Source organism: Equus quagga, chromosome 3, assembly GCF_021613505.1.
Source record: "Equus quagga isolate Etosha38 chromosome 3, UCLA_HA_Equagga_1.0, whole genome shotgun sequence".
Taxonomy (NCBI): Eukaryota; Metazoa; Chordata; class Mammalia; order Perissodactyla; family Equidae; genus Equus; species Equus quagga.
In genome coordinates this window covers 155,333,293-155,351,466 of record NC_060269.1, presented here as the reverse complement: position 1 = coordinate 155,351,466, position 18,174 = coordinate 155,333,293, and the positions used below count along the sequence as shown (strand labels likewise).

The 18,174-nt window shown below is 54.9% G+C and overlaps 1 protein-coding gene across 1 annotated transcript in view; it reads right to left on the bottom strand.

The window, feature by feature from the left end:
• CPLX1 (complexin 1) overlaps positions 1-18,174 on the bottom strand; it is a 35,554-nt gene continuing 17,380 nt past the window's right edge. The window contains exons 3-4 of the mRNA XM_046657324.1: positions 5,689-5,864; positions 1-1,052 (exon numbers count right to left, since the gene is read on the bottom strand). Coding sequence (XP_046513280.1) covers positions 855-1,052; positions 5,689-5,864 — 374 coding nt within the window. The 3' untranslated portion in view covers positions 1-854. The remainder of the gene's footprint in view (positions 1,053-5,688; positions 5,865-18,174) is intronic.

Genomic DNA, 18,174 nt, shown 5'->3' with positions numbered 1-18,174 from the left:
TTTCCTCCTAAGCCTATTGCTTTATTTCTCTTGGGTTGGAAGAGATCGGGGCCGGGGCATTCCCAAGAAGCAAAGCCCTCCAGGGGAGTGGGCCAAGAAGGGAGAGGAAAAGACAGTCAGACGGACGAAGAATATGAGAGGAGCAGATGGAGAGAGGTGGGCAACCCGCGGACAGGAAAATGCAGAGATCTAGCAACTCAGGTGTCGGTGGGGGAGGAGGTGGTGGGGGGCCAGGCTGATCCCAAGCCGGAGGGCTTCCCGCCCCTGCCCCAGGGGGACCCAGGCACCAGCTGCTTGCCCCTCTCAGCCCCCATGACTGCCTGCACGAGCGCCTCCCCCCAGTATGGCTGTGCTCCTGAGTTTGGGCCCGGACAAACGCCCACCAACGCAGGGACGGCGCACCGAGGGTGGTCGAGGGGCTGGCCCTTTCCGTGGCCCCGGCCTCCGGCGCTGCTGGGTGAGCGGCGAAGGGTGGGAGCAAGGGGCGTCCCAGGATGGCTCGGGGGGAGGGCCCAACTCACCCGCGGCCAGAGGAGCACGTGGACCAGTCCCCGGGGCCTCCAGCACAGACCGCAGGGGCCCTGTTGGTGGGGAGGTCGGACGCCCCTTCCCCGGTGGCGATGGCGATGGCAGTGCAGGGGGTGGGGAGGAGAGGTGAGCGGAGGCTCCCGAGGCGTGAGGGGCGTGGGGCGGACACACCTAGGACTATGGCTTATATTGGCGTTGGGGGGGCTGCACTCTGCTCCCGACATCCCTTCGGGGGCCTCCGCGGAGGGCATGTGCGGGGGTGGGCGAAGGGGACGGTCGGGGGTGGGGGCTCCGGCTCGGCGGGCCGCCGTCCACCGCCGGGGGCGTTACTTCTTGAACATGTCCTGCAGCGGCCCGGGCAGGTACTTGATGACCGTGTCCAGGATGCTCTCGTCCTCCTCCTCTGGCTCGTCCCCGCAGCCCGGCGGGATGGCCTTCTTGGGCCGCGTCAGGCTGCCTTCCGAGTTGGCTTCCATGGCAGCCTGGGCTTCCGCCTCGCGCTCCTCCTTCTTCTTGATGCCGTACTGCGGGGGAGTGGAGAGCGCAGGGGTCAGGTGGGCGGGGGACCTTGCACCCCCCGAGGGTGTGGGGCTGGTTGTCCTTCGGGTGGGCCGAGCTCAGGACCCGCCGAGGCTGGGGGGAGGGGCGCCCCTTGGCCGGGTCTGAGGTCCTGGGCAATGGTTAGGGAAGGGACGAGAGCAGAAGCATCAGTGAGGTTAAAGAAGGAGCCTGGGGGAACGTGTGGGTGTCAGAATCCTACCGGGAGCACCCAAGTGCAGGCTTGCTAGCCTTGGGGCATGGCCTTTCTGCCAGGTGGTGGACCCCCACTGCCTGCTCATCTCTCCTCACCAGCTCCTCTTGAAAGAAGTGGGAGGCTCTGCTTCTGATGCTGGCAGGGGCGTACCCTGGGTCTCCAAGAAGGCCCTTCCCTCTGCTTCCAGACTGGGGGGCCTGGCTGTGTCCCACCCCCAGCACGCACCCATCTCCTCCCCTGAGGCTGCAGCTGGCTTCAGGCATCTGGGAGGCAAGGACCACCTTCAGCAGAGGTCCGAGAGGAGTAAGCCATGCTGTCAGCCCACCTGTGACCAGCACACAACCCAGACCTTTCTCGGGCACCTGCGGCCAAGGGATGAGAGATGTGTCTGTGCTTTTTCAGCAGGGGACCTGAGAGGTCCTTAGCCTCTCTGCACCCTGAACAAGAGCCGGGAGGGCTGGGAGGGTCTCAGTGAAGGGGCGATGAGGGACCCCAAGAACATCCTGCACAGTGGGCACATTGCCCAGAGGGCCCTCCCTACTGAGTGCTGATGCCAGGTCAGCAGAGGGCACACAGTGTGACAAGCTGGCCAGACACCAGGCCCTTCCACAGCACACGAGAGGAGTGCAAGCCCACTCGGGGGATCAACCTCACCACAGAGGGCAGCATCCTGGGGCTCCCAAGGAGAGGGAGGGAGGGACACGTGGCTCAGTCCTGCAGGGTGGGGCGTGGGCTGGAGAGGACACTGCCAGAAACTAGGTCAGACCAGTGCTTCCCTCCAGCTGGGGCACAGAGCCCAACAGGCTCCTACAGCCACGGGACATCTGTGCACACGGCAGGAACACACATGTGCCAGGGGAGGTCTGTGGCCTGGATATAGGAAGCCGTGCTGCCCAAGCCTGCACTCTGGCTCACAGCCAAGTGCGTGTCCCAGGAACGCGGTGCCAGCAGGGACACGAGTGACAGTGGGACGGTGTGGAATGGCCAGAACACGTTGAGCAGAGCAGCCTCCCTGAACAGGAAGCAGGGACCTTGTCTGCCAAGAGTGTCAGGTCTTCCCTCTGTGGTCCAGAAAGGAGATCCCTGCCCCCAGCCCAGCCCAGCCCCTCCACTGAGGCTCAAAGTCATTCCGAGGCTAAGGCCGCTTTGGGCTCCACCTGAGGGTCACGGTGGCTCTGCTGGCGCTGGCCCCTGAGCTGGGTCCACCCCAGAGCCTGGCTCTGATGTGGTGTGGTGGGGAGACGGTTTGAGGCTTCTGAGCTCCAGAGACAAATGCCCAGGCACAGCCCATCGGTTCACCAGCAACACTGCCCACCGAGGCGCCCCGCCATCCTTGTTCACCAGTGAGACGGCAAGGCCCCACCTGACACCCTGTGGCCGGGAGGGAGCCCAGGGCAGCGAGCGCCCCTGGGCAAATTGGTGCTAATTAATGGTGAGACCCTGTAATATGGCCAAACAACTAATAATTGGCAATCGCACCCACACGTGTTATCAGCGCAAACCTCAGACAGCCACAAATGATCGCGGGGGTACGTGGGAGACGGCTGGGCTGGGGCCCACCAGCCCGGCGCGGAGAGGAGGCGGTTCCGGCTGGAAGCCGCGGTTCGTGGGCGGCAGAAACATGAACCTGGCGGAGCGCTTGCAAATCAGCGCTGCGTATGCAACCCAGGTGGCGCGTATGCAAATAAGGCTCAGGTGGGCCGATCCCCCGCCCCAACTTGGACCATCGCAGCCGGCGTCGTGACCGAGTGGGGAGGCGCTGCCCACAGCCCCTGAGGTGAGAAGTCCACCACGTCCGCTAACGCTTCCCTGGACCCTGGCCCGGCCTCTTGGCCTCCCCGTTTGTTGGGATCTTGGACCAGGCAGCTCGGCACCTCCTTCTTGGACCAGCCCCCACGAGGCGTGGGAATTACAGGCACCGGAGGGCTGGAGGGAGCCCGATCTGGCGCCCGGGGACCAGTGAGGGCCACCTGGGGGAGCCACACCTGCAGGACAGGGCTCCCGCGCGTGGGGTCTTACTGGGCATCCCCAGGGGAAGCAGGGCCCACGGGCGCGAGGCACCGGCGCTGAGTTCCCCGCACCGGCCACCAGGGGGCGCCCCGCCCCCACGGTCAGGACGTCGCGGGCAGGGGCAGCTGCGGCCTCGGATCCCGGGACCCCCGGACTACCCACGCTGAGCGTGCCCCCTTCCGGAGGCCCCTGGGGCGGGGCGGGCACCTCTGCGGAGCTGAAGGCTCCTGCGAGGGAGTGGACCAAACTGGAGGCCGGAGTGCGGAGACCAGGCAGACCTGGTGCCCAGGCGTCCAGAACATGTCAGACCCCTCCTGAGCCGCCTCCGACCCACGAGGAGGGGCTCACCGGCACCCCGGTCCTGCCCGCACCCCCTCATGCCTGGCGCGGTGAAGCCACGTCAATTAGCTGTGCGGCCACCCAGGAAAGGACCCCCGGCCCCCAACCCGCAGCAGACAGCTCTGTGGTGTCTGGGGGTCTGTCTGCTCCCGGACATACCCCACAGCTTCCCTGCCAGCGGACCCTCCGGGACAGACCCTGGCCCACTAGTCCTGTGTAATCCCACAGCAGCCGAAATGATCCGGGCTGGGACAAATTGGTTCACGTCCCAGGATCCCCCACCGCTGTCCTCCTGGGGCAAAGCCATGGCCAGCTTGTGGCCGGATGCAGACAGACAGAGGCAGATGAGCTTCCAAACAGCTGCCCCAGCCCCCCTCATGTCTGTCTCTGTCGCACCCCCAGCCCCCGACTTCTCCCTTCTCAGAAGACACTGCCCAGCGGTCTCAGCTGTTTCTGTCTTTGTGTCTGTCTGTCTCTCGTTGCCTCGCTGTCCTCTGACTGCCCTCCTCCTCCCTGTTGCCCATTTCCCCATCGTTCGTACACTGATGTCCCCAGGGCAGGCTGAGTGGGGTTTGGCTGCCTCTCTGGTGTCTGGTCGGTGTGGCACACTTCCTGTCTCTCCCCGAAACCGCGAGTCCTGGTTGCGCAGATCCGGCCTGGGGGCGGCGGGCTCCACTCCTCTTTCTGCAGGGCCCCAGGAAAGTTGCCCAGCGAGTGGGGTGGGACATTGGGGTGTGTGGCCCACCACGCCCAGTCAATGTGGGGGGCCCCTCATGGGCTCAGAGACCTGCAGGAGCCCCTCCTGTGCTCCCCCCCTCAGGAGGTCTGGCCTCTGCATCAGGTAGGTGCAGCTGGCGCCTCCCAGGGACACTAAGGCAGAACCCAGCAGCAGGAGGTCCTGGGGTCTGAGCTTTCCCCCTCTGCAGCCCGGGCATCGCGGCTGGTCCAGCGCAGCAACTGTGGGGATCCCCTCAGGGGTCCCCACCACCCCGCGCCTGGCCGCCTACCCGCGGGTTTCATATGCAAGGTCTGAGAATACCAGAGCCAGGACGCCGGGATCAGGGGCAGTAAGGAACCAAGGAAAGTGGCACCCCTAAACCAAGCTTCCACCCAGCACCTGGACCCGGTGACACTGTGAGCGCCTCCGCTGGAGGGGCCCTGGGCCTGGTGTGGGCCATGGGTGGCGGGCGAGCCCCCAGACACACGGTCTCGAGGACCTTGGGAGGCCCTATGGTTCGGGGGTGTCTTGAGCCCACGCCGCCTGAGCTCCTGGGGAGGCCCCTTCTGCTCCTGCCTGGTGCCCAGCCCGGTGCCCCTTGGATGAGGCTGGAGGAGCTGCCCCAACGCCTGCCCTCTCCCACCCGTCCGACCTGACCGCTGGATGGACATGCCTCTGGGGTCACAGACCACCTGTGCTGGGCATTCGGGCTAGCTGCCAGCTCAGCCTCACATGCTCACTCCTGTCCTGGGCCTCAGTTTCCCCATCTCTGGAAAGTGGGCACGATGCTCATTGCCTGATTCATGGGGGAAGTTGCCCAGATGATTTCGGAGAGAGTGTGGCCTCTATCACCACCCGCAGGCCTGCTCCCCCCACACCTTGCTGTGACCACCCCGGGGTGGTCAGGTGCGTTGTCCTTGCCTATGGATGACCCAGCCCACGCAGGACCTGCCTGTGAGCCAGCCACCCCCTGGACAGCCTGGGCCCTCCCCGTGCGGGCAGAGCCTCTCCAGGGAGTACATGGGTGGGAACAGTCCTGGGAGACAGCACAGGACAAGCAAGGCTGGGGCTTTACTCCTGCAGAAACCACCGCCCGTCTAAGGAGCCTGGGAGGGTGAGACTCGGCCTGCTGTCAGAAGCAGCAAGGACTGGGGGCCCCACAGAGGGGGCCTCACCCCGGCGAGGACATTCGGGGGTATGGGACCTCACTGTCCTCCCTCCCACAGGACGCCCTCCCAGGGCTGCCGAGGGGACACCAAGGAGGGAGGGGCGGGAGGAGGCCCTGCAGCCTCCCTCAGCCTGGGACAGGGCCCAGCTCCGCGTGGCGGGACCGGCCCACCTTGTCTCGGATGCCCTGCCGCATGGCCTCGCGCTCCGCCTCCATCTTGGCATACTTGGCCTTGCGCTCCTCCTCCTCCTGCCGCAGCGCCTCCTGGCGCTCCTCTTCCTTCTTGGCAGCATCAGGGTCCTTCTCCTCGTCACCCCCGAGCATCTTCCCCATGTCTTTGGTGGCCCCTGGGGACAGAAAGGTGGTGAGTCAGTCACTGCTCAGACAGGATGGCGCTGCCGTCCCGCTGGGCTCTCCCTCGCTTCTCCTTCCACCCGGCCCTACTCTCCACCTGCACTCTGGAGTTTGCGATCCATCAGGGGAAGCGTGGCCCTTGGGGTGTCGGGGTGGGAGGAGGTGACTGCTGGACAGGTTGGTTTGTAAGGGAAGTGCGGCTGTGGCTGTATCTGTGTATGACTGCATGTGTGAGCTCCTGTGGGCTGGTAGGTGACTTCTCTGGGTCCCATGTCCAGCAGAGGCTCAGCTTCCGGAAGGTGGTGGAAGGAATGGCTGGACACGGACATGTGGACTGAGGAGCAGCCCCGGGACAGGCATCTGGTGGGGCTCTTGGTGTGCAGGGCAGGGCGGTGGCCCCTGGCCAGAGCGGCTGGCGGCTTCATGTCGCGGCACCAAGGCCCTAATTTCTCTGTCACACCAGCCACCACTTCTCTCATGCCTCCTGATTCACAGGCAACAACAAACCCCTCCTGGACGCCCCGTGTGACTCGGCCCACAGGACAGAGGCCTATAATTACCGCCTCGGAGCCCGCAGGCATCGGCTGAGACACAAGGGCATGGGCGGAGGGGGACTGTGGTGCCACAGGTCGGCTGGGGGCCAGCCCTGTGGGGCACCCCGCGCGCACATGGCCAGCAGGAATAAGGCCAGCCTCCACATCACCTCTGCATGCTCCCGGGAACCAGCCACATTCATTAGGGCGCCCCCCTCGCCGACCCGCCTGGAGTTGCTCCCTGGTGCCTGCCAACCTCCCATGATCCCAAGCCGGGCAGGTGACTGCCGTCCCCACTTCAGTCTCCTTCCCTGGCCTCTCCAGGCACGGGGTCTCTGAGATGTTGCCTCTGTCTGCTGATCCCTGGATGCTCCCTCTGAAGCACTGCCCAGGGCTAGCTAAGTCCAGGTCTCGAGAATAGACCGTGAGGTGGAAATGCACAAGAATCCCCCCCAAGTCTGTGTGGGTGGGTGGCAACACCACCACCCTCTCCAGCCGCACCCAGAAGTGTCCCCCATCCCCACCCTGGCTTTGAGACCCAGCTCTGTATCGCTCCTTCTCTGAATTCAGTGACTCCATGTTCTGATTTTCCATTTCTACATCCTTGGTGCTCTTGGATTGTACAACTCTGATACTGCACAGGTCCATGCAGTACTGAACATGGAGAGAGTCGCTTTCCTGCAGATTTCTGCACCAGATGCCGCCTTTGCCAGTTACTCATGAGGGACCTCTTCCGTGGGCAGAGGGAGTAGTTTGCACAGGCCACCAGCTGTTGGTGGGAGGAGAACTTTTTGTTGAGTGTTCTAAGCTGAAAACCAGGTGTCCGTCAGGCTGGGCCACAGCTACACCGAGTGGCCCTTCTTGCTGCTGGAAACTCCTACACCACGTGGGGTGTGGAGGGGCCAAGACCAACTTGCCACCGCTGTCCCTGGGGATGGAGAGCCCACCTGTACTGGATACTCGGCCGAGGCCCAGACTCTGACAGAAATCTAAGAGCCTCATGGTGTTTTCATCCACATGTGCACAGTTTTGCAAAGCAGATTTCAGACCAGTGACTCAAGGGAAACTGGGTCATAGAGTTGCTTATGCACGCTGCCAACAGCTCCCCAGATAACTAGGCCCGGATCTCTGCCTCCTCTGCTGCTGCTGTCTCGGGCTGTTGTGGGGGGAGGGGGGAGGGGCTTGCGGCGGCAGGAACAAACTCCCAGTCTGGGGAGCAGCTGCACCCTCCCTGGCCTGGGGCCACCCACAGCACCTGTAGACTGCTTTTATGTAAATCTCCCCACTTGAACAAGCTAATTCACACTACAGTGAGAGTGGCCAACTGCTCTTTCTCCCTCCTGGAAAGTTCTAGCATCTTAAAGTGCAGGTGAGTGACCTCATCTCAGCCACATCCCTCTCCTGAGAGGGAAAGGCGTGTGGTGGCTGAGGCGGGGACCAGAGGGGCCCTTCGAATCAGTGGGCTGGGTCTCAAAACGTCCTCCACTGCATTACTTGGGCCATAGGTCTAGTGACAAAACAGCCTTTATTAAGCACCAACTGAGTGCTGAGCTCTCTACACCACGTGTAGAACTGGGGGGCTTGCCTGGGCCCCTTTTGGCTCTGAGTATCAGGGTTACCCCTGCTTGAGCTCTGGGCTGGTCCACTTGGCCAGCCGGGTTTGGGAAGGCCAGGGGAGGGGCTAGCCCAGCAGATGGAGGGGCACTGGGGAAGGCTGGATGACCTCTCCCAGGCCAGGGGAGAGGACCAGAGGTCACTCCACCGCGGTGGGCTAGTGCTCGTGGACAGGCTGCAAAGCCACTCGCTGTCCAAAGGAGACCCACTCTTGGGTGTCCACAGCGCTGCTTTGCAGAGGCCGCTCCCCCAGCGCGGCTTTACCCCGTGGCTCCCAGTGCTGTCTGCAGCGTGTTTCCAGAAGCTGCTGGGCTGGGAACCAGAAGGCGCAGTGGCATCGCAGCAGAAAGTGCTAGAAGCTTGTTCCTGGCACAGGAACCCCACGTGCTGTTTGCTCTCCCGCCACAGACGCCGCACAGTGGGGCAGGTGCGGGGCAGGGGGGCAAAGTGGCAGCGCCTGGGAGTCCCAGCCCCGTGCCCTCTGCCTTAGACCTCGACCCCTGGGTAAGTGGCACGCCCATCACCGCCTTTACAGAGGAGGAAACTGAGGCTCCGAGTGGCTCCGCCTTGGGCCCAAGGCCCTGATCCCAACAGCCTGGCCCACGTCTCCGACTGCAGGAGGTGCATCAAAGCCAAGGCTGGGGTCCGTGCTGGGCTCCTAGGGGCTGACCACCACACCCTCCCCTCACTCTTCTCTCAGCCTCTGCTTCCCAGTGAGAAATAAGGATGGGAGCGCACGGCTGGCACTTCCCACCCACTCCTCCACACAGTTAAGTGACTGCCCGGGTCACGACCCGAGTGCAGGACGAGGTCAGGCAGCTCTCCACTCAGGAGCAGGTCCCATACTTTGGGGGTGGGGAGAGGGGCGGTTATGCTGAAATCCAACAGCAGCTAGAAAGAGCCACTCACCCACGTCCACACAGAGCCTGCAATGCCAGCATGAGCCTGAGAAGAGACCTGGGGTCTGCCCACGACCCCCAGTAACCCACCCCTCCCCCCCTCCCCCTGCCTGCTCTGGCTGGGGCCTCTTCCCCAACTCCCCACCCTGCAACACTGCAGGAGATGGGGAGGCTAAGACGTTTTCTCTGCAAGCCTGGGGCGGGGGGGGTGAGGGTGGGGTCAGGGTCTCTGATGCTCCCACCTCAGGGCCTTTGCACCTGCTGTTCTTACTAGAGCTCCCTTCTCTGAACTTTGTCCTGCTTGCACCCAACCCAGTGTCTTCTCAGACAGGTTTTCCTGGGACCGCTCATGTACACCAGTCACCCCTGTCAAAACCCTACTCAGTGTTCACTATGATGAGTGCATTCAATTATGGTACGTTATTCATAACGGAAATTATGTATATTTAAATAATACACAAAGTTGATTTTTAGGACTCTATTTTGAAATACTTTCAGGTTTACAGAAGGCTCGCACAAGCGGTACAGAGGGCTCCTGTGCACACTTGACCAGCTTCCCCTACCGTCACCTGTGATGCATTCGTCAAAGCTGAGATAATCCACTCAGTGCAAGGCTCTCAGCCAAACTACAGACTTCCTTGGGATGTCACCACTATTTCCACTAAAGTTGTTTTTCTGTCCCAGGATCCAGTCCAGGATTTAGATTAAAGTCAGTCTTTAAAAAGAGAAAAATATTTTTTAACTTGAAATAAAGCTATGGGGAAAATTATAAAAATTTAAGGAAAAACTAAAAAATAATTAAATATGTAAGGACATTTGTCATGTTCGTGGATGGAGAGACTCCCCAAACTGAGTTACGGATCAGTGCAATCCCAACCAAACCACCAAGAGTTAAAAAGGGAACTGGAATTGGGCAAGCTAAGAGTGTTGTGTGTAGAAATGCAAACGGCCCTGCCAGGACAGCACCTGAAAGAACCACGAAGAGGGGCATCTACCAGACACCATGCGTGGTGTGGTGTGGCACGGGGTGGCTGGGGTGCAGGGGAGGAAGGGATCAGAGAGGAGGCCCGAATGGAGACCCACAGACGCAGACACAGGACTTGAACCTATGACCAGTGACATGTGGGGCCTCAGCTCCCAGGAGAAAGAACCAGAATCCCCCACTGGCACTGGGATCACTGAGCTCCTTGTGGGGAAGCATGAAACTGGACTCCCACTTAACACCAGGAATTCTTGTTGATTATAGATCTGCAAACGGGCAAAGAGGAAAGAGCCCTGTTGCCTCCATCCCGCCCAGCTTTGCTCTCCTGCGCGGCGCGGCCACGATCTGAAGCGACAGATGTGCTGCTTCCTTGCTCTTCTACTGCCAGTTTCTGCTGATAGAAAGTAAACCGCCTGAGACCAGGGACCTGACCAGCTCGCAGCTGTGCCCCCAGCTCAACAAATATTTGGCAAATAAGAATTTTAAAAATTTAAGAGATGTGGATCACGTACTCAGCCACAGATAAGCCCTCCAGCAAACATCATATCATAGTCCACGGTGAAATATTGAACACTTTCCTCTTAGCTCAGCAACGAGCAAAGGCTGCCCCTCTCATTGCTCCCATCCGTTTTTTAGTGGAGGACTAGCCATTGCACTAAGGCAAGAAAGAAAAGAAATTAAAAGCATGAAGATCGATAACGAAGAACTAAAATTGTCTTTATTAACAAATAATGTGACCATTTGTGCAGAAAATTCTAAGGAGCTACAAAACCACTTCTAGAACAAATAAGTGAATTTAGCAAGGTCACAAGATATGAGGTTAATAAACAACAAACAAATGCATCTTTATATACTAGCAGCAAAAATTGGAAAACGAAATTTAAAAGCAATTCCATTAACAATTCTGATGAAAACATACCATATCTGTGACTATATTTTTAATAGATGTGCCAGCTTGCTTCGCCTAAAACAACAGAAGTGTTGAGAGAAATTAAAGACCTAAATGAAGAGAGAGACCATGTTCATGGACTCAACACGGCTGTGATCGCATTTCCCCTGGATTGATCTCTAGAGTCAATGCAGCCCCAAGCAAAATGCAAGTAGGCTTTTTTGAACACATTTACCACCTGATTCTAAAATTTATATGGCAATGGCAGAAGACCTAGTCTAGGCAAAACAATTTTTCAAAAGGAGAACAAGTTTAGAGGACTTGCATCACTTGATTTCAAGATTTACTATAGGGGCCGCCCCGTGGCCGAGTGGTTAAGTTCACGCGCTCTGCTGCAGCGGCCCAGGGTTTCACTGGTTCGGATCCTGGGCGTGGACATGGCACTGCTCATCAGGCCATGCTGAGGCGGCATCCCACATGCCACAACTAGAAGGACCCACAACTAAAAATACACAACTCTGTACCGGGGGGCTTTGGAGAGAAAAAGGAAAAGTAAAATCTTGGGAAAAAAAAAGATTTACTATAATCAAGACAGGATGGCATTGACAAAAGAGTGATACACAGGTCAACAGAACAGAACAGAGTCCGGAAATAGACCCACCTGTATATGGTCAACTGATTTTTTGACAAAGCTGCAAAGACAATTCAACGAGGAAAGGACCGTCTTTTCCCAGGCAGCATTGAAACCATTACATACACCTACGCAAATAAATAAGTTTCTTCCCTTACCTCACACCTTATGTGAAGCTCACTCACAGATCTAATTGTAAAAGCCAACATTATAAAACTTCTAGAAGAAAGCATAAGAGGAAAATCTCTGTGACCTGGACTTAGGGCTTACACAGGTGACAAAAAGCATGAACCTTAAAAGAAAAAATTGATAAACTGGACTTTATCAACATTAGAAACCTCTGTTCTTCAAAAAAAACTTTTAAAAAAAGAAAAGAAAAGGCATGACACAGACTGAGAATATGTTTGCAAACATCCATCTGATAAAGGTCTTACATCTAGCATACATAAAGAGCTCTTGCAACTCAATGACAAGAACACGAAGTACCTGATTTTCAAAACAGACAAAAGATTTGAACAGACATTTCCCCAAAGAAGAGATACAGATGGGAAATGAGTGTGTGAAAAGATGTGCTTGGCGATTACAAATAGAGCCAATCTGCACGATCAGTCATGAGGGATGCAAGCTTAAGTCACAGAGACCCCACTGCCTGCCTGCTCAGCCGTCTGAATGGAAAAGACCGGTCACAGCAAGTGCTGGCGAGGACGAGAGGACGCTGGCACGCTCGCCCACTGCTGGTGGACTGTGAATGGTGCGCGCGCTCTGGAAGACAGCTGGGTGGTTTTTTACAGAGTTAAACCTACACCAACCACATGGCCCAGCAACTCCACTCCTAGGTATCGACCCAAGAGAACTGGAAACGCAAGTTCACACAGAGCAGGGGTGTGCACAGCGGCTTTCTGTGTAACAGCCCAAAACTATAAGTAGCTCAGATGTCCATCAACAGGTGGACAGACACACAAACGGAAGGCTACTCAGCAGTAGAGAGGAACCAACCACTGAGGGGCCGACAACACAGGGAGCCTCAAAATGTTGACTGTGCTGAGTGAGAAAGCTAGACACAAACGGCAGCATTTTGTTTATGTAAACAGAAGTGCAAATGAGTCTAAAGTGACAGCAAGCAGATCAGGGACTGCCTGGGACCCGGGGCGGAGGGAGGACGGACCACAAAGGGGCCACAGTTTTGGTCAAAACTCAGGGAAAAGTACCCTTTCAACGGGCAGTGCTTATTGTGCACAAATCACACCACAATCAATTTGATCTCAATCCTAACAAATTAAATACTAGAGACGTTATAGGCCATGGTCCCCGACCATAATCTAATCAAATTACAACAAATACTAAAAAGATGACCAAAGTACAGAAGTTCAAGTTTTAGAAACATGTACCAATTAACACTTAAGTTGAGGGGGAATAAAAACAAATTGTAAAAACTGTAGAAAGCAATAAAAAATAAACACTACATGTCTAAACTCAGAGTCCATGGCTAAAACCTTTTCCGAAGGAGAAACTATAGCTTTCAGGGTTTTTTTTTTCCCCCAAAGATTTTATTTTTCCTTTTTCTCCCCAAAGCCCCCTGGTACATAGTTGTATATCTTAGTTGCAGGTCCTTCTACTTGTGGCATGTGGGACACCGCCTCAACGTGGCCTGACGAGCGGTGCCATGTCCACGCCCAGGATTTGAACCGGTGAAACCCTGGGCCGCCAAAGGCAGAGCGCGCAAACTTAACCACTGGGCCATGGGGCCAGCCCCCCAGCTTTTAGTTTTAAAGAAGAAAAATAGAAAGCTTAAGAACTTCATTGTTATCTTAAAAAATTTTAAGGAAAAAAGAAAAGAACCCAAGATAAGATAGGAAGAGAGAATTAATAAAGATAAAGGCTGTAACTGAAGTGGAAAACAAACCAAAACGGGATGGGTAAATCTCCTGACATTAAAATCAAGAGCCGGGCGTGCGTGCCTACTATTACTATGCAATGTTGTGTCGGGTTCTGCTGAATTTTATAAGAAAATGAAACGAGTATTGTAGAAGAAGATATCCAATTCTCTCTCTCTCCCCAACCTCTTTTGCTAGTGACGGTGTCACATACCTAAAAACTCATGACGTTCTGGTGAAAACCCACCAGAAGTAGCCACGGAGTGTGGTAGAATGGCTAGATGAATATTCACAGATAAAAAGTAATCGTTTTGCACCATACTATCAATAACAAGCTAGAAAAACAAATGGGGACAATGTTCCATTCACAATAATTATCAAAATAGAAAATAGGAATAAGTTTAACAAAGAAATCTATAGAAGCTATATGTAGAAAATATCATCTCCTTAAATGTTACGGCTTTGGACAGACACACCGGATTCTTGGTGGGCAGGCTTAATATCATGAAGATACAGCTACACCAAAATTAATATACAATTGTATGCAATCTGGTCACACTTCCACTTTAAACTCCAACAATTCTTTTTTCTTTTTGGAGGATTTAGATGACATTAAGCTTCATACGGCAGAATAAATGTCTGGGGAAAACACACCCCTCGCCATGGGGCCTGGCAGTGTCAGGAGAGGCACAGACGGCGCAGGGCGTCCGATGGAGATGCCCGGAATGTGCTCAGGCCTCTGGCCAGGGGCCAGCAGGGGCCGGCTCCGTCTGTGGGGGAAGCGGACGATGGCAGCGGCTTGGGCAGCCATCTGACGTTCTCGAGCACATTGAGAACCCACCCACCCGCTTGCCCCTAGACGTCCATCTCATTAAAACAGACGTCCCTCCCTGAAGGAACGTGTGCCCACAGACACATTCGAGCTGGTTTGTTTGGGCTGCGGCCCTGCAAATGGCTGGAGACAAGGTGACATCTTGGGCACACCACCACACGGCTGCGACGCACCCATGTCAGGGAATCCCAGGTGCCGTGAGCACTCTGAGAACTGGGTGCCAGCAAGCGTATCTCACAGCCGCCACTTTTGGAAAGGAAGGAGAAAAACGCTATGGATGGACATGCCCATGTTTTTATGATTATCTCAAGATAGAAGAAAGATGGGCGATTATAAACCAGGATCACGCCAAACCTAGACCCTGGGAAAAACAGACGAAGCCTTTTCAGATTCTCATGGAACATTAACAAAGAGCAATCAGGCTAGTCGACAGCACAATGAATACCACTTCACACCCATTAGAATAACTATTTAAAAAATTAAAAAACAGAAAATGACAAGTGTTGTCGAGGATGTGGAGAAATTGGAACCCTCACGCACTGTTGGGGGGAGTATAAAATGGCACAGCTGTTGTGGAAAACTGGTTAGCATGTTCCTCAAAAAATTAAACAGAGAGGGGCCTGGCTGGTGGCGTAGTGAGTAAGCTCGTGCACTCCACTTCGGCAGCCCAGGGCTTGATGGTTTGCATTCGGGCGCAGACCTACACACTGCTTATCAAGCCATGCTGAAGCAGACATCCCACATATAAAACAGAGGAAGATGGGCATAGAGTAGTTAGCTCATGGCCAATCTTCCTCAGCAAAAAAAAAAAGAAAGAAAGAAAGAAAAGAAAAAAAATTAAACAGAGAATGACCATATGATCAAACAGGTCCACTCCTAGGAAAATACTCAAAAGAAGTGAAAGTAGGGACTTTGAAAGAATTGAAAGCACATGTGTGTACACCCATGCTCACAGCAGCATTATTCACGATAACCAAAACATGGAAATAACCCAAGTGTCCACCAGCAGATGAATGGATAAACAAAATGTGGTCCATCCATGCAATGGAATATTATTCGGCCTTATAAAGGAATGAAATTCTGACACCTGCTCCAACAAAGTATCGTGTCAAGTGAAATAAGCCAGACACAAAAAAGCAAGGGCAGCAGGAGTCCACTTATATGAGGTTCCTAAAGTCGTCAGATTCACAGACAGAAAGCAGAATGCTGGGCACCAGGGGCTGGTGTTTAATGGGGACAAGTTTCAGTTTGGGAAGATGAGAAAGTTCTGGGGATGGATGGTGGTGATGGATGAACAATGTGAATGTATTTAATACCACTGAACTGTGCCCCTGAGAATGGTTAAAATGGTAAATTTTATGTTATGTATATTTTATCACAATAAAAAAAAGGAGCATAAACTTTAAACAACTTATAATCCCATGTCTCAAAAAAATGTCAGGCTGCAAAGACAACCTCAATACATCCTCAAAGTAGGAATAAGACCACATGTCTGACGGTGTCGGGAAGGCAGAAGGAGGATAAAGAGCAAGACCAGGAGCAAACCCTCCTCCCGGGCCCTCATAGATGTAAAATCTAACAACCAGTGAGTAAAGCCACATTTACTGCATATCTGGGAATCAGAATGAGGCTGTGATCTCGCAGACGCTGAGGGGGCAGCTGCTGCCGTGAATTCCCCTGAACGCTCGCGTCCCTAAGCCAGCAGGAACACTCGTGGCGAGTCACAGCTCTGCGGCAGCCTCCAGAGGAAGAGTCCAAGAGAGCAGGGGGTGGGGTGAGCGCGGGAGCAGCAGAGGCAGCGCACTGAGAAGATGTGGACGCCCAGGAGGTGGCTCTCGAAAGACCCATGGACGGAGCAGCCTGCTCGGGGCGAGAGATGGAGAGAAAGTATAAAGACACAGAAAAGCAGGAAAGCCGGAGAAATAGCTGCAGATCGAAAGGACATTAAAAAGATCAAAGGATGTATTGTCCACTCTGTCCAAATGCACGTGAAAACTGGAATGAAGTAGATTTTCTAAAAAATGTCAAAAACTGAGAAGCACGTCTAAGAATTCACAGATGGATTCTTTCAAACATTCAAGAAACAGATAATTCCAGTGATATTTAGAATGTTCTTGGAAGGGAGAAAAAAGAAGGAAATTCCCGCAGTTATTTTTGTGAAATTAGCATCAGACCGATGCCAAAAACCGGCGGAGAGCGAGTGAGCTGTGGGCCAGGATCCTGCGCAAATAGCAATGCAAAATGCTAAACCGGAGATGGAAAGTGGGCTTGGCATTTCTTACGGAATTCTATAGGAAAACAAAACTTGAACTCGGGTTCATTTTAGGAAAGTAAAGATGGTTCTATGTTGGAAAATGATTCCGCTCCTGAGGCCGTCGTTGCGCACCACCCGTGAGCCTGGAGCAGGCCTCGCACGCTGATCTGAGGCTCCCATGGGCGTCCTGGCGCCTGACTTCGCCTTCTTCTCCCACAGAGGGTGCAAAGCTAACGCTTCCCTCTTCCCCGCAGCCAGCAGGCGGGGCAGGGCTGCACGGAAGCTCCTACCGTCCTCCAGAAGAAGGCCCCGGTGGCTGCTGAGCCTCCTGCCATGCCTGCCCACTGCCACTTGCCCTGCCCCATCTTGCCTGGAACAGGGCCAGTGACACCAGCCCTGGTATCAGTTTCCCTACATTAAACCCAGCATATATGGGGTTAAAACCAAATACTCATCGCCTGCTTACTCCCTGGGTTCCTGGCTCCAGAATCCGCCATCCTCCACGGAGACAAATAGCAGGGGACGACCACCTGGATTCATCATCTTCTCCTCCTCCTCACAAGGAGCTACAGGCTGGTGGAAAGGCTCCAACCAGCAAAGCCATATGTTCCCCCTCCCCCACCTAAAGCCCCAAATAAAAACCCTTCCTTTTAGCTTTTCAGAGAGTTTGGGATTTCAGCATTAGCTGCCCTCTCTCCTTGCTCAGCGCTGAGCAATAATAAAATTCCTGCTTTCTTCCACCACACCCGGTGTCAGAGATTGGCTTGCTGCACAACAGGTGAATGAACTCACTTCAGGTTCGGTATCAGTGTGGGTGGGGTGGGGTGGGACCTCAGGCCTTGGGTCCACATTCCCGTCCACTGCAGACCATCACAAAGGCAAGTGTCCTCACCAACACTCACGACCACAGTTTAAAACAGCTTTATGGAGGCGTCATTGACACTATAAGCCATGCAATTTGACATATGTGCCCATCTGTGAAACCACAGTTTCACCACAGTTAAGACAGTGGACACTTCCGTCCCCCCAGAGTTTCCTGGTGGTCCCTGTAATTCATCCCACCCCCTCCCCCCAGACAATGGCTCATCTTTCTGTCCCGTAGATTACTGTGCGTTCTCTAGAATTTTATATGAAGGAATCGTAGAGTAGGCAGTAATTGTGGGGAGGGGTCTGGCTCCGTTTACTGAGCGTAACACTTTGGGAGCCGTCCCTGCTGTTGTGTCTCAAAGGTTCATTCCTGCTTCCTGTCCAGTGGGCTCCGCTGCGCAGCTGAACACAGCAGTTTATCCATCCACCTCCTCCTGGACCTTTGGGCTGTTTCCAGTTTGGGTCTTTGGTAAATAAACCTGCTCTGAACATTCACGGACCAGGCCGTGTGGACGTGTGCTCTTGTTTCTCGTGGTGAACACCTAGGAGTGGAATGGCTGAGCTGGATGGTAAGTTCAGGTTTCACTTTTTAAGAAACTGCCAAACTGTTTTCCAAAGTGGTTTTAGCACTTTCAGCTCCACCAGCAGTGCGAGGGCTCCAGTTTCTCCACAGCCCGCCAACGCCGGCGCTGTCGCTGTGGCTGTGCCGTCCGCGTGCGCGTGGAGCAGCCTCTCACTGCAGCGTCTGCAGTTCCCTCGTGACCAGTGATGTTGAGAATCTTTTTATGTGCTTAATAGCTGCTTTTATATCTTATTTGGTGGAATACCTATTCAGATCTTTTGCACACTTTCAGAAATAAACTTTTTATTTTAGAACAATTTTAGATTTACAGAAAAATCGTGAAGACAGTACAGAGTGTTCCCATGT